General features: G+C 42.3%; 1 protein-coding gene across 1 annotated transcript in view; it reads left to right on the forward strand.

The window, feature by feature from the left end:
- Positions 1–3365, forward strand: part of LOC140429907 (trimeric intracellular cation channel type B-B-like) — a 34290-nt gene extending 30925 nt beyond the window's left edge. Inside the window, exon 6 of the mRNA XM_072517460.1 lies at positions 1561–3365. Coding sequence (XP_072373561.1) covers positions 1561–1794 — 234 coding nt within the window. The 3' untranslated portion in view covers positions 1795–3365. The remainder of the gene's footprint in view (positions 1–1560) is intronic.
- The last annotated feature ends 12960 nt before the right edge of the window (positions 3366–16325 follow it).

The following is a 16325-nucleotide window of genomic DNA, read 5'->3' on the forward strand; positions in this document are numbered from 1 at the left end:
TAGAAATTTAAGTATTTCTGTGCATTTGTTTATCGAATTTCGTAAGGGACAGTTTTTGAAAGATCAAATTAAATTTCTGGGAGTTTGATTAGGAGACTTCTTTAATAAAAGTAATCACTTTCTATGTCATTTCCCAAAGAAGAAGCACATTCCTATTTCATATTCATCAGACATTCCACTTTGACTTGGAACACTTAAAGGATCAAAACTGGGTCCTCCACCTCGATGTGTTTTCCCGTTGGCGTCAACAAGTCCTTGCTCAACAAACAATGAGATGCTTCAGTGGGATACACAGCATTCTGATCTAGTTTCTTCACTATTCCTTCTGCTGATTTCCATATACTGCTCTAAATGCAAGCTCTAGAGTACATGATTTGATCTTCTAAAGAGTAGAAGCTCCTGATTGTTGTTGCTTCTAACAATTTGGAAGGTGTGCTCTTGTATTGGGGTGAATGCACATTCTGCTGTAAGGATTGGAAAAGGTGATATTTTCAGACACATTGAACTAAGTGCGTGTTTTGTTTACCCAGTACAGATAAATGTGTTTCTTATGTTAAACAAAACCAATTTGCAAGATTCCTGAAGTGTGGTTAAAGACATTTCTGGCTGAATTTGTTTTCTCAGTGATTTTATTTTTGTGACTATTTACTCATTGGTGGTGGGGTGGTACAGTGGTTAGCACTGCTGCCTCATAGTGCCAGGTACCTAGGTTCAATTCCAACCTTGGATCACCGTTCTCCCCATGTCTGCGTGGGTTTCCTCTGGGTGCTCCGGTTTCCTCCCAACAGTCCAAAGTTGTGCAGGTTTGATGGATTGGCTATGCTAAATTGCCCTTGGTGTCCAAAAGGTTAGGTGGGGTTACAGGGATAAGGTGGGGATGTGGGCCTAGGTAGGGTGTTCTTTCGGCGGGTCGATGCAGACTTGATGGGCCGAATGGCCTCCTTCTGCATTGTAGTGATTCTATGATTACAAACGAAAGGCCCACAAAAACGATGATAACTGAAGGCAGGTATTATCCTGCCAGCATTGGATACATACATTCCCTATTTGTTTTGAATGACTTAATTTATTGACAAAAATAAATTTTTGAATGACTTGTTAAATCTAGCTGAGCAGCTAACAATAAGTAGTGCAGTGTCGTGTAACTGGAGCGAGACTGCGATAAACAGCTGTTCAGTTCATAACATTTAAGAATATTTTATTTTCTCCCCTTTTTATTTAGTGCATCTGCAACATTTTGGAACTTTAGCAGTTTTCTAAATTATTGTTCGTATTCCGAGTTTGCCTAAAGTTTTTTTTATTTCAAGAAGTTGCTATTAATACTGTACTGTACCTGTTTAGATCAACTCTGTGACCTCAACACTAACATAATAACTTTTTGGATTTGTTTTGGAGACTTTATTTACCAGGCTACGCTACATTTGAAAGCTGCTCATTTTGAGCTCCGTGAACATGTATCCTTTTTTTTTGTAGGTTGCCATGCTGTTTTTTGTTTGTATTCTTTTGGCATTGTTCAGGCTTCTCTGTACAATTTCGCAAATATATCATTTTGTATTTTAGGTTGCAATGGTGCTCTTTAACATTCATCATTCCCCTTTTGCACCTATGGAAGTTGCATTGTACCATATGGCATTTAGTTGGCAGTCCACTTTCACTGAACCCCCTGAATCGCATTTTAAAGCAGAAGCTTCTGATAAGAGGGAGGCACTGGGGGCACAGTGCCCTGCTTCCTTGGGCGCAACTTCTGAAGAAAGTGAAACTATCAAAAGGAGGAGGACCAAGAAGGCTGAATAACACATTTGTCGAGAATTGCAGGATCCACAGCATTATCTTTCCATTCCAGTTTCGAAATTGAGAAGCTCTTGCAGAACGAATAGTCATCTGCAATATAAAATTAACTTGAGGTGCCACTGAAAATTCCTGCAGAGTTCAAGTAGACATAAAACAGACTGAAGTTATTGAAACAACTTATTGACCCTTGTTGGTGCTGGTTTTATTTTTTACAATGTTACTATGGGTTTAAGTGGGAAATGCCTGCACACCGCATTTGAGGATCCTTTAGTGGAAAGAAAAAGTTGCTGTAATTTAGTATTTATAAGATTAAAATATTGTTTCAAAAAATGTGACCAATTGGAAATCCTACGTAATTATTCCTGTTTTTAAATCTTCCAAGTGCCAGAAAATATTGAAATTGTACATTCCACAATGCAATGATGAATTGCTAAATGATCGGGAAAAACAAACTTTTAAAACTCTGGTAAGTGAAGCCTAGTCCCAACTGAGAGCCAGCTCTGACATTCCTGTTGGCAGGCTGAAGTAGATTGTTGGTGAAAGAAGGCAATACAGCTTGGATTGACATTACTGCAGCACTTCTTCCAATATTCCAGCTAATAAAATATGCAGGAGACTGACTCTTTGTTCTGATGAATGTGAATGGAGGGTGGTGGGGGTAGCTCAGACAGGTACTGACTTATTTACTAATACTTTCCTTATTCTTTACTCTGGTTCTATAGTCATGTTTAAACAATATTTGAGGTACTGTTCTTCCTGTTGTCAGTAGTTTGTTCATTGATGTCCAAGTGGACTGTCAGCCATTGCAGTCCAGTTGAACTTTCCTTCCTTCGTAAATTCATTGGGAAAGAAACAAAGAATTTTTAGCCATGACACTTACGGCATAGTCAAACTGGACTTTTCAGTACTGGTTTTCTACTAGAGCATCAATTTGTTTTTATATTTTTGTGTACTGTAAATTAGGAATTCACTTTAACCTCAAACTTCTGTGCATTGAATATGAAATGGTTTTCTTTTGCTCTTTCAAAGTTTGTCCTTTTTCTTTTCACACTGTTAATTCAACACACTATTTTGTGGCACCATTCTTTGTTTGCTGTTCAAAGATGTACAATTTTACAAATGTTTTGCAAAAAAAAGCAGTGATAGCAACATGAGGTAGACAAAAATTACTTTATAATGTATTTTAGGATGAGTCTGGAAAAATTTCATCCTAAACTATGATGCAAGAGAACATCTGAATTTATTCTCAATGCTTGATTTTATATATTCCATGGTGAAATAATACCTAATGGTTGCTTGCTCTACATCAGAATGCACTTAAAACCATGTGCTACCAGGAGTCATACCTTGCCTAGATAAGCAAGATATTAACTGAGTGTTTGGGTAATCTCTGGAGTGGGAAAATTGTTTGAATTCACCATCACCATTCTGTACACACCAGATTAATAACTTGATCACTTTTTATAACTTCTGGGTTAATAGCAACTTGAATGTAACAGATCTATATGCACTCATTTTAAAACATGTGCGTTTTTTTGCTGAAGGATATGCAAATAAAGTTCAACTTTCCTTTCTCTAGCAGTGTTGTTCAGTCATTCAAGATGCTGCTACCTCACTCTCGCGTCTTGTTTCACTCTCACTGAACCGGAAGAAAGTAGAAAATAAGAGGAGGCCATTCTGCCCTTCATGTCTGCTCAGCTATTCAACTAAATTATGGCTGCTTATTCCTCAGTGTGATTTTCCTGCAATGTCCCAATACCCCATAATGCATTTTTAATATTTAGAAATCTCTGTCTTGAACATGCTCAATAATTGAGCTTCTACAGCTCTCTGGGGTAGAAAGTCTCATGTAGACCAGAAATTAGTAATAGTGCCTGCCTGTATAAAGCAGGTGCACATGCTTGCCACATCTGTTCATTCTGGCAGAAGTACCCAATTAGCGAGCAGACATCCTAGACTGGATATTGTATAATGACAGAGGATTAATTAACAATGTTGTGGTGCAAGAACCTTTAGGAAAGAGTGACCATAATATAGTAGAATTCTACATCATTAAAATGGAGAGTGACACAATTAAGTCAACTAGGGTCCTGAACTTAAAGAAAGCTAACTGATGGTATGAGACGTGCATTGGCTAGGATAAGCTGTCGAAAGGATACCTTGACGGTGGATAGAAAATGGCAGACATTTAAAAAACACATGGATGAACATTCAACAATTGTACATCCCTTTCTGGCTCAAGAGTAAGACGGGGAAGGTGGCTCAACCATGGCTAACAAGGGAAATCAGGGATAGTGTTAAAGCCAAAGAGGAGGAATATCAATTGGCCAGAAAAAGCAGCAAGACTGAGGACTGGGAGGAATTTAAAATTCAGCAGAGGAGGACAAAGGGTTTAATTTGGAAGGGGAAAATAGAACAAGAGAGTAAGCTTGCAGAAAACAAAAACTGACTGCAAAAACTTCTATCGATATGTGAAGAGAAAGACTAGTGAAGACAAATGTAGGTCCCTTACAGTTAGAAGCAGGTGATTTCATAATGGGCGACAAAGAGATGGCAAATCAGTTGAACAAATGCTTTGGATCTGTATTTACTAAGGAGGACACGTAACTTTCCGGGAATACGAGTGGACAGAGGGTCGAGCATGAAGGAGGAACTGAAGGAAATTCTTATCAGTCAGGAAATTGTATTGGGGAAATTGATGGGATTAAAACCTGATAAGTCCCCAGGGCCTGATGCTCTGCATCCCAGAGTACTTAAGGAAGTGGCCTTAGAAATAATGGACGCACTGATGATCATTTTCCAGCATTTTATAGACGCTGGAAGAGTTCCAATATATTGGAGGGTAGCTAATGTAACCCCACTTGTTTTAAAAAAGGAGGGAGAGAAAACTGAGACTGGTTAGCCTGACATTGGTGGTGGAGAAAATGCTGGAGCCCATTATTAAGGATGAAGTAACTGAGCGTTTGGAAAGCGGGGACAGGATCGGTCCAAATCAGCATGGATTCTCTAAAAAGAAATCTTGCTTGACAAATCTGGAATTTTCTGACGATGTAACCTGTAGAGTGGACAAGTGTGAACCGGTGGATGTTTGTGTTTTTGGATTTTCAAAAGGCTTTTGACAAGGCCCCACACAAAAGATTAGTGAGCAAAATTAAAGCTAATGGTATTGGGGGTAATGTTTTGACATGGATAGAGAACTGGTTGGCAAACAGGAAGCAGAGAGTGGGAATAAACGGGTCCTTTTCAGAGTGGCAGGCAGTGACTAGTGAGGTAGCAGCGTTCAGTGCTGGGACCCCAGCTCTTCACAATATACATTAATGATTAGGATGAAGGAATTGCATGCATTATCTCCAAATTTGCAGATGGCATTAAGCTGGGTGGCAGTGTGTGCTGTGAGGAGGATGCAAAGAGGCTGCAAGGTGACTTGGACAGGCTGGCTGAGTGGCAAATACTTGGCAAATGTAATATAATGCGGGTAAATGTGAGGTTATCCACTTTGGTGGCAAAAACAAGGCAGATTATTAGAATGGTGGCAGTTTAGGAAAAGGAAGTGCAATGAGACCTGGGTGTGATGGAACAGTCGCTGAAGGTTGGCATGCAGGTACAGCAGGTGGTGACGAAAGCTAATGGCATGCTGGCCTTAGCAAGAGGATTTGAGTATAGGAGAAGGGATGTCTTGCTGCAGTTATACATGGCCTTGGTGAGGCCACAACACGAGTGTGTAGTTTTGGTTTCCTAGTTTGAGGAAGGACATTCTTACTATTGAAGTTGTCCAGCGAAGGTTCACCAGACTAATTCCCAGGATGGTAGGACTGGCATATGAAGAAAAACTGGATCGACTGGGCTTGTACTCACTGGAGTTTAGAAGAATGAGAGGGCATCTCATCGAAACATATAAAATCCTGATGGGACAGGACAGCTAGATGTGGGAAGAATATTTCCGATGTTGGGATGTCCAGAACTAGGGGTCACAGCTTAAGAATAAGGGGTAAGCCATTCAGGACTGAGATGAGGAAGAACCTCTTCTCAGAGTTGTGAAGTTGTGGAATTCTCTACCACAGAAAGCTGTTGGAGCCAGTTTGTTGGATATATTCAAGAGGGAGCTGGACATGGCCCTTGTGGCTAAAGTGACCAAGGGGTATGGAGAGAAAGCGGCAGTGGGACACTGTATTTGCATGATCGGCCATTATCATATTGAATGGTGGTGCAGGCTCGAATAGCCTACTCCTTCACCTATTTGTTATGTTTCTATGTAAGCTTTAAAGGGAATATTCCTTAGTAATTTCCTGGAGTGATTTGAATTTTACCTTCCCCCTGTCTTGATCTGACATCCCCTGGAGACCCACATTTTCCTACCTGCCATAAAGGTAGAATTGAGCTTTCTTATTGGAAGAAGAGAAAATTTGTCGGGAGCAACAACAGGTGCAGCTTCATTTTGGGAATTTGTAACTCCCCCTCTCTTCATTACTTTGCAGACCCTTGTGCCTGGGCATAGGCTTAAGTGACAAAGGAAGCCTTTGTGCCATACTTTACAGCAGACCTGTATTCTATCTACAATACATACAGGGCTTACTCTGGCTCCTTCCTGGACTTAATGGGAATCCCTGCAATATTAGTCATCATGCATTCCTTTCCTGCATTCACTGGGCCATTGGTTGCTTCACAAAATGGCATTTCATTCATTTTGGTGTGATATCGATTCATAGATGTTGACAGCACAAAAAGAGGCCATTTGGCTCATGAGATCTGACTGCGTACCCCATTTTCCAGAGCTTGGCCCATAGCTCTGGAGGTGATTTATGTTAGCACAAGTGCATATCAAAATACAACTCAAATCCTGAGAGTTTCTGACTCAACCACCCCATCAGGCAGTGCGTTCCAGACTCTCATCACTCCGGATGAAAAAGATTCTCCTCAACTCCCCTCAGCTTTCTACCTCTCACCTTCATTCTATGTCCCTGGTTATTGACTCCTTCACTAATGGAAAAGTGCCTTCCTATCCACCCTATGCACCTCTTATCAGTTCCCCTCTCACTGTAACAATTATCTAATTATTTAGATAAATAATGCCGAGGGGAACGAGCTCGTTGTCGATTCATTCGAGGCGCACCCTAGCAGTGTAACAATTATCTAATTATTAAAATGCTGTTTTACAGGAGTATAAAGAGCTGTGGGTGGTATATGGGTTCAATTTTTCTTAACTAGAGGGAATTTCAATTCCATAAGCAGCAATAATAATCGTTATTAGTGTCACAAGTAGGCTTATATTATTTACTTTATTACACAGTAATTACAAAGTTACACAGTAACTTTATTACACTGCAATAAAGTTACTGTGAAAATCACCTAGTCACCACATTGCGGCACCTGTTCGGGTACACTGAGTGAGAAATCAGAATGTAAAATTCACCTAACAAGCATATCTTTGGGGACTTGTAGAAGGAAGTCGGAGCACCCAGAGGAAGCCCATGCAGACACAGGGAGAACGTGCAGAATCTGCACAGACAGGGACCCAAGCCGGGAATCGAACCCAGGTCCCTGGAACTGTGAAGCAACAGCGCTACCGAGCCAACCATAATGTTTCTCTATGGTTAAATGTGGCGCATCCAACTGCTTGTGTAATCAGTGAGAGAACGGTTGTGGAATTGAAAGTTGCTCCAGATGTAGATTGGTTTCTTCTGGGGTGGGGAAGTGTGCTGCTCTGTAGACTGACAATGTGTTTGACACACATTGAAGCTTGCTGTGTGCTGAACAACTTCAATCCCAAAAATCAAGGAAGCCCCAAAAGAAGAGGGCAAGGTTCATTTGACAGAAGGACACCTGAACACATCAGGAGTACGGCAGTCCTAGGTGCCTGAGAAATGTGCTCCCATCTGGTGAGGGGGGTAGATTGGCTCCCCTCTTTTCCCACTGCTTGTGTGACCAACAGGTTTTTAAAAGGATATGCTTGCCAATTCAGTGAGTGTTTAACTGTTTACACACGGTGACTGTAAAAGACACATAAAAGCATCAAAAATAGAAGAAGGAGGAGGCCATTCAGCCCTTCGAGCCTGTTCCACCATTCATTGTGATCATGGCTGTTCATCAAGTTCAATAGCCTGATCCCGCCTCCCCCCCCCCGCCCCATATCCCTTGATCCCTTTAGCCCCAAGAGCTATATCTAATTACTTCTTGAAATTACAACGTTTTGGCCTCAACTACTTTCTGTGGTAGCGAATTCCACAGATTCACCGCTCTCTGGGTGAAGAAAGTTCTCCTCACCTCAGTCCTAAAAGGTTTACCCCTAATCCTTAAACTATAACCCCTGGTCTTGGACTCCCCTACCATCGGGAACATTCTTTATGAATCTACCCTGTCTAACCTTGTTAGAATTTTGTGCGTTTGTACGAGATCCCCTCTCTTCCAAACTCCAATGAATATAATCCTAACACAACAGTTTCTTTGAGTTTTTAAAAAGTAAAGAGGATATTTATTGTACTTAACCCAAACTAAGTAAAATAACAACACTCCAGCTTTTGCACATAGATGCATTAAGATTTTCATCACACCAGGTATAGCTTCCGTAAATTGGGCGGTCACATCCATGACTGTAAGAATGTACTGATGCTCTGCCCTTGTGTTAGGCAATGGTCCTACACAATCTACTAATACCTGGTCTAATCACATGTTATAGTTTACCTATTACATAACAGAATTGCATTGCATCTTTATGCAGTCCTAGTCAGGAAAAATGACTTTACTGATGCCTGAGTTTTCCGAACTCTCTCATGTCCTGTCGTCCACAGTATTTCGCCACGATATTTGGGGGGTGCCGCTATCTGATGAACAACCATCCATTCCTCGTCCGCAAGTCTATGAAGATGTCCCCGCTTCCTCATCAGTACTCCACTCTTAACATAACAGCACTCTGAACCGCCCCCCCCCCCCCCCCCCCCCCCCCCCCCAGCCTCAACTCCTGAGAGAGCTGACTGCTAAGCTATGTAACCAAGTAAATTTGAGAGTGAAGCAAGGTAATTTTGACCGTTGGATATGAGAGTTAAAGGTAGAGAGAACAGTTGTAGCTCTTCGGGAGGTGATTGTTTTTGAAGAATTTAAAGATTCACATCCTTTGATCATTAGGATGCATGTTGAGGAAAACAGATGTTTAAATTGCCGGATAGGCAGCAGAGCTAGCTGATGGAGGGGGGCCAATAACCAGGGGACATAAGTTTAAGGTAATGGGCAGAACATTTGGAGGAGATTTGAGGAAATGCCTTTTCACCCAGAGGGTGGTGGGAATCTGGGACTCGCTGCCTGAAAGAACGGCAGAGACGGGAACCCTCACAACATTTAAGAAGCATTTAGATGAGCACTTGAAATGCCATAGCCTGCTGAAAAATGGGATTAGAATAGATAGGTGTTAGACGGCTGGCGCAGACATGATGGGCCATAGAGCCTCTTTCAGTACTGTAAAACTCTATGACTATGATCACGAGCTGGTCCATAGAAGCAAACCTTTTTTCCATCATCCTTTTATACAAGAGAAGTATAGAAAGTGGGAGAAAAAAAAAACACACAGTAAAGGAAGGGATGGAGCAGTTGGGAATGGTCAGAAAATTTCACCACCCCATAAAGGAAAGTGCTGAGGGTTGAAGTGACATTCGGAGGCCTAAGCATTTCCATTGTAACAAAATTGGACACAGTCAGACAGGTTGTTGGAAACTCAAGGGAAGGCCAGTTGTAGTAGTAGGGAAGGAAGCATTTGAAAAGGAAATGGCTGTTAAACTAGCAGTGATCCGGGTGAAACATGTTCCTTCAGAATCAATGAGAAAAGGGGTTAGATCACAAGGCAGTTCAGAGAATTGTTTGAGTACTGATTAAGGAAGTCAGGCTAGTGGAGATTCTGGATGTTCTGTTTCAAAGGGAGCGATTTTCCCTTCTTGTCTAACAAAAAGTAAACATTACATTTTTAAGAGATACAGGGCAGATGGTAGCTGATGATACAATTTGTATTCCAGGAAGCGTTACGAAGGAAGATGTAGTAAGATATATTAATGGAAGGGATGGACCTGCTTATTTGTGAGAAGTTAACTTAAGAAGTAATTATGTAAATCAAACTGTTATGGTGGGATTATTCATGAATTCCTTGTAGGAGGAATAGGTTTCATACTAGGTAATGATTTGGCCTGTGGAGACCGTAATATGTTGGCAACTGCATTGCAACAGGCAGTTGATCATGGTGATTTTAACAAACTTCTGAAAGCTACTGTGGAGAGAAATGGGACACTTATTGCTCCAGGGTCCCAAGTTCGATTCCCGGCTTGGGTGACTGTCTGTGCGGAGTCTGCACGTTCTCCCCGTGCCTGCGTGGGTTTCCTCCGGGTGCTCCGGTTTCCTCCCACAGTCCAAAGGTGTGCAGGTTAGGTGGATTGGCCACGCTAAATTGCCCTTCGTGTCCAAAAAGGTTGAGTGGGGTTATTGGGTTACGGGGATAGGGTGCTCTTTCCAAGGGCCGGGCAAACTCGATGGGCCGAATGGCCTCCTGTACTGTAAATGCTATGATTCTATAACAAGCAATTCAAGGAAAACCTGATTGACACTGAAAATCAACTTTCATGTATGAAAGACGAGTTGGTGAATGAAAAAAAAAGGAATAGTGAGAACAATTGAGAGAAATAGTCAGGAAAAGTGGAACAGTTGACGGAGGATTTGAACATAAACTTGAAAATGCAAACTTAGCAAAGGTTGATCATAGTTAAAACGTGGTGAACTTCAAGCATCAGAGGTATTCATGAAGTATCATGGAAAATGCCTTGAGCAAGAAAAGGAGGTTCTGGTAAATCAGAATAATTGGTTGAATGCAGAACTTAAAAAACAAAATTAACAATTTGTTAGGACTTCATCGTGAGTAGGACAGTGAGATTTTGGAACTTCAAAGTAAAACAGAGGGACTGAAGAAGAAGATGGATGTTATTGATTGGTCATAATTCGAAAGTTGTTCTTGTGAATGAAAGCTCATTGTTAAATAGTGATCCAGTTGAGCAAAGAGCTGATTCTAGTAATATACTGATGTATCAGAGTCAGTAATGGACAATAAGAAAACTCCTGAAGTATCTGTAGAATTGAAAAGTCCGAATTGTCAACGAAAAGTGCTGAAATTGCAATACCATCTTTCTGAATCAATGACCAGATACTCTGATTTTTTAAATAATCTTTATTGTCACAAGTAGGCTTACATTGCAATGAGGTTACCGTGAAAAGCCCCGAGTCGCCACATTCCAGCACTTGCTCGGGTACACGGAGGAAGAATTCAGAATATTCAAATGACCTAACAGCGCGTCTTTCGGGAATTGTGGGAGGAAACCGGAGCGTCCGGAGGAAACCCACGCAGACACGGGGAGAACATGCAGACTCCGCACAGACAGTGACCCTAGCCGGGAATCGAACCCCGGTCCCTGGAGCAGTGAAGCCACAGTGCTAACCACTGTGCTACCGCACTTGTCAGTGAATCCACACCAGATGTAGTAGTTGGAAGGACGGAAAGTGAACAGGTTGCCAAAGACCATCCAAGTTATACTGCGAAGTGGACTGAAATAGTTCAGAACTTGTGCAAGAAGGTTGAAAGGGGAGAATGAATTATGAAACTTCAGAAAGAGGAAGTATTTGACATGGCTTGTTAATGAGTCACAGCAAACGAGCATGCAGGTACGGCAGATTATAAAGAAAGCAAATGAAATGCTGGCATTTACAGCTAAAGAAATAGAGTATAAAGGTGAGGAAGTGTTGTTGAAACTATACAAGGCATTGGTAAGACCGCACCTGGAGTATTGTGCACAGGTTTGGTCCCCTTACTTGAGGAAAGATGTAGTGACATTGGAGGCAGTTCAGAGGAGGGTCACGAGATTGATTCCAGAGATGAGGGGTTTGTCGTATGAGGAGAGATTGAACAGTTTAGGCCGATGCTCTCTAGAGTTTAGAAGAATGAGGGGAGATCAAATTGAGGCATAAAAGATGACAGAAGGTATGGATAAAGTAGACGTGGAGCTGCTACTTCCTCTTGTGGGGCATTCTAGAACGAGAGGTCATAATCTTAGGATAAGGGTTAGCAAATTTAAAACAGAGAGTGGAGGAGAAACTACTTCTCCCAAAAGGTTGTGAATCTGTGGAATTCGCTACTCCAGAGTGCGGTGGATGCTGGGACAGTGAGTAAATTTAAGGAGGAGTTAGACAGATTTTTAATTGGTAATGGGTTGAAGGGTTATGGAGAACGGGCAGGACGGTGGAGTCAAGGCCAGGATGAGATCAGCCATGATCGAATGGCAGAGCAGACTCGATGGGCCGAATGGCCTAATTAATTCTGCTCCTATATCCTACCAACCTACGAACAAAATTGAAAACGCATTTGAAATGGGACTGGGAGCAACAACAGGATCACAAAAAGTTCAAAGAACAAACAAGCAAGTGCACGTTACTATTTTGAGAAGCACCTTAACAATATTTTTGAAACAACTAAAAGAGATTTTGACAGGAGAAGAAATGAAATGTTAATGCACAAAAGTGGCCTTTTTACTGTGTTAAATTTACCACGTGTGAATTTGGAAAGTGGGTTTGAGAACAGAACTATGCCTAAAAGTGACAAAAAAGACAATTTCGCTGTATCGACTTAAATGAAACATTCCTTTCTGAGTTGAAAACTGGAAATTAGAAGGAAAAGAAGCACGACTTGAGTTATGATAATGTTACCATTTATTGATTCTGATGACGCTGTTGCTGTTTTGTTTTGGGTAAATCATCGCGTTGGTTTAATTATTGTAATTATATAATATGACACGTGTAATTGTGAACTAAGAAAACTGTACTTGTATGATGTAATAGGTTATGTGGTTAGATATTTGTCGAGCTAAGTTCGTGTGAAGTGGATATAACGTCAGTGTAAAGAAATCTTCAAGTCTATGGAGATTTCAATCTTTCTAAGGGGAAGGTGTTGAGAAAATAAAGATAGTTTTAAGGGATTTATATTGGTAAACTTTAGAAATAAGGTGAAGTTTTAAGTGGATTTAATTTAATGTTTCTGTGCCTGGGAGGGTAAAACCTGTAGTTAGATTCATGTTCAACATTTTCGATGAGTATTTGTAATGATGAATTTTAGAGCTCAAAGTTGAGGCTCAACACATTAGCACTCTTGTTTCTGATCCAGAAGGTCATGGGTTCATGGCCCACTTCGGAGCCCTGAGCACCCAATCAACGCTGACACCTCTAGTGCAATACTGAGGGAGGGGCAGCACGGCGGCAGTGGTTAGCACTGCTGCCTCACAGCTCCAGGGTCCCGGGTTCAATTCTGGCCTCGGGTCACTGTCTGTGCGGAGTCTGCACGTTCTCCCCGTGTCTGCGTGGGTTTCCTCCGGGTGCTCTGGTTTCCTCCCACAGTCCAAAGATGGGCAGGTTAGGTAGATTGGCCATGATAAATTGCCCCTTAGTGTCCTAAAGGTTAGGTTGGGTTACAGGGATAGGGTGGAGGTGTGGGCTTGGGTGGGGTGCTTTTTCCAAGAGCCGGTGCAGACGCGATGGGCCGAATGGCCTCCTTCTGCACTGTAGATTCTATGATTCTATGAGGTGCTGTTACCTACAAGGCTACAGACTAAGAAATGAAAGGTGGAATTAGACAGAATAATTATTTCTGAGAATATAAGAACTAGGATCAGCAGTAGACAATTTAGCCTCTCGGGCCTGCTCCACCGTTCAATGTGATCATGGCTGATCTCATCCTGTCCTCAGCTCCCCGCCCTGCCCATTCTCCATAACCCTTCACCCCCATTACCAATTAAAAATCTGTCTAACTCCTCCTTAAATTTACTCACTGTCCCAGCATCCACCGCACTCTGAGGTAGCGAATTCCACAGATTCATGACCCTTCCCGGCCGTAGACTCAACTGTGACTCCTGTCATCTGCTGCACAACCCAAGGTTGGCCTCCATGCCTGTTTGTCGATGTCATGTTTAGCAAGACCAGAGCAGGACTCTTGAGATCTGAGTCTGTAGGTTCGTCAGCCAAGACCTTCCCCCCCCTCTCTCCGGAGCTTCTGCTGTAGGATCTGCTCCCACTTCCCCCTGTGTTGTGCTCAGCATTTCATTCCTGCTCACCTTTCCCCTCCCTGTCTCTAGGTAAGTGTGTGGGAGAGAGCGGGAAAGTGGAATTTGTGGCTGAAACTGTTGTCTGAAGTAGTGGGACCCAACTTATCCTCATGCTCCTCTTTCCCCTTGCTGTGATAGATCAATAGGAGAGAATCATCAGGTCCACGTGAAAGGGATTTAAAGTATTCTGCTTTTAGCCTGCTATTCCTGTCATTTGACGAGTGTTTATATTACTGGGGAAATTCGTGGTCCTCCCTTGTGTCCTGAAAAACCATTAACCTGAGGAAGGAGCAGTGCTCCGAAAGCTAGTGATTTGAAACAAACCTGTTGGGACTTTAACCTGGTGGTTGTAAGGCTTCTTACTGTGCTCACCCCATCTCCACATCAAAGCAAAGAGTTTAAAAGCAGGGAGGCTGTGCTGGAACTGCATAAAACACTAGTCAGGCTGCAGCTAGAGTACTGGATACCATTCTAGTCATCATATTGCAAGAAAGATGATTTCAGTCGAGGGTATAGAGGAGATTTACTCAGATATTGCCTGGACAGGAAACTTTTAGCTATGAGGATAGACTGAATAGATCACTGTTAGTTTCTTTGGAACTGAGGAGGCTGATGGGGAATCAATTGAGGTGAATAAAATTATGCTGGGCTGAGATAGAATGGATAGGAAGGACCTGTTTGCCTTTGTAGAGAATCGACAACCAGGGGGTTTGAGTTGGTGGAAGGATTAAAGGAGAGTTGACAATTATTTTTGCCTAGAGCGTGATGGGGGTCTGGAACTCACTGCCTGAAAGAGTAGCGGGAATTCGGAACCCTCATCTCATGTTATAAGGCACTTGAATAGTCACTTGAGATGCTCTAACCGACGGACCCAGGGACCTTAAAGCTAGAAAGTGGAATTAGCCAGAAAGCTCTTCATCACCCATCACAGACAGGACTGGAACGCACTGTCTGGGAGGGTGGTAGAGGCAGGCTGCCTCACATTCTTTAAAAAGTACCCGAATGTGCACTTGGCACGTCTTAACATTCACGGCAATGGGCGAAGTGCTGGTAAGTGGGATTAGGTAGGCAGGTCAGGTGTTTTTCTCATGAGGCTGCAGACTTGAAGGACCTCTTCTGCACTCTGCGATTCAGTGATGATGGGCCAGATGGCCCCGTATGCTGTAAATTTCTATGATGTATTTAAGAAAGCCGAGAGAAATTCAAGGGGTATAAGATGAGTGTAAACTCACACTTGTCTATATGTGTTGCTCCTAAGTTGCTCATTTTATCAGCCTGCATTCAATTAGCCAAAAATCTAAACTGCATTGTTTTATCTGCCTGATGTTGGATGCTACATCCAGGGCCAGGAACGTTTTGTTACCACCGAGTTTATGGTGATAATTTTTGAACGCCACAGCAATAATTATTGCATAAAAATAACACCTCGCCTATTAAGCAGTGGGTTGTTTTTCACCTCAAGCTGACATGGCAAGTGTATCGAAATTCTGTGATCAGATCATCCAAATCAAATGTAGGCATGTGGTGTGATTCGACCTCAACACTCACAACACTTTCACAATGTACCAGCTGCAATACATCTGGAAGTGGTGTGCTGGGAAAACCCTAGATATGCCCACTTGGCACACCAGAGTTTTTTTTTTTAGAACCTTAATTTTTAATCTTCGCAACAGGAGCACAACTCCAATTGCGGCATTGTTAAGGTGTAACCTCTGTGTAGATGCCAGGATGCTCTTGCTTTCACTGACTTGGGAACGGGCTGTGACCTCAACAGTCTTCACACCATTTTGGCCAGCTTCACATCTCTGTGAGCAGATACCAGTCTCATGCTGGCTACCTGTAAGTATAATTGTTTCCTGAAGGATTTGACTAATTTTTGTCTTCCTTCCAAGAATTGGCTAAACCAGGGCAAATGTTTGGGGAACTTTCAGCGTTATATTTATGTACATCAATAAAATGGTTGTTTTTCTTTTTTAGTTATCCTCAGTGATTCTAGCAGGTTATCCGTGGGTGAAGAACCAGACACTTACTAAAGATACTTATTTCTTGGCGACGAATCCATTTTCAGCTGTGTACTGACAGAATACTGAGAGGCCTGGATAAAGGGGACGTGGAGAGGATGTTTCCACTGGTAGGAGAGACGAGAACTCGAGGCCACAGCCTCAGACTGAAGGGACCATCCTTTAAAACTGAGACGAGGAGGAATTTCTTCAGCCAGAGGGTGGCGAATCTGTGGAACTCTTTGCCGCAGAAGGCTGTGGAGGCCAAGTCACTGAGTGTCTTTAAGACAGAGATAGATAGGTTCTTGATCAATAAGGGGGTCAAGGGTTATGGGGAGAAGGCAGGAGAATGGGGATGAGAAACGTATCAGCCATGATTGAATGGCGGAGCAGACCCGATGGGCCGAATGGCCTAATTCTGCTC

This window comes from Scyliorhinus torazame, chromosome 9 (genome assembly GCF_047496885.1).
Source record: "Scyliorhinus torazame isolate Kashiwa2021f chromosome 9, sScyTor2.1, whole genome shotgun sequence".
NCBI classification, from domain to species: Eukaryota; Metazoa; Chordata; class Chondrichthyes; order Carcharhiniformes; family Scyliorhinidae; genus Scyliorhinus; species Scyliorhinus torazame.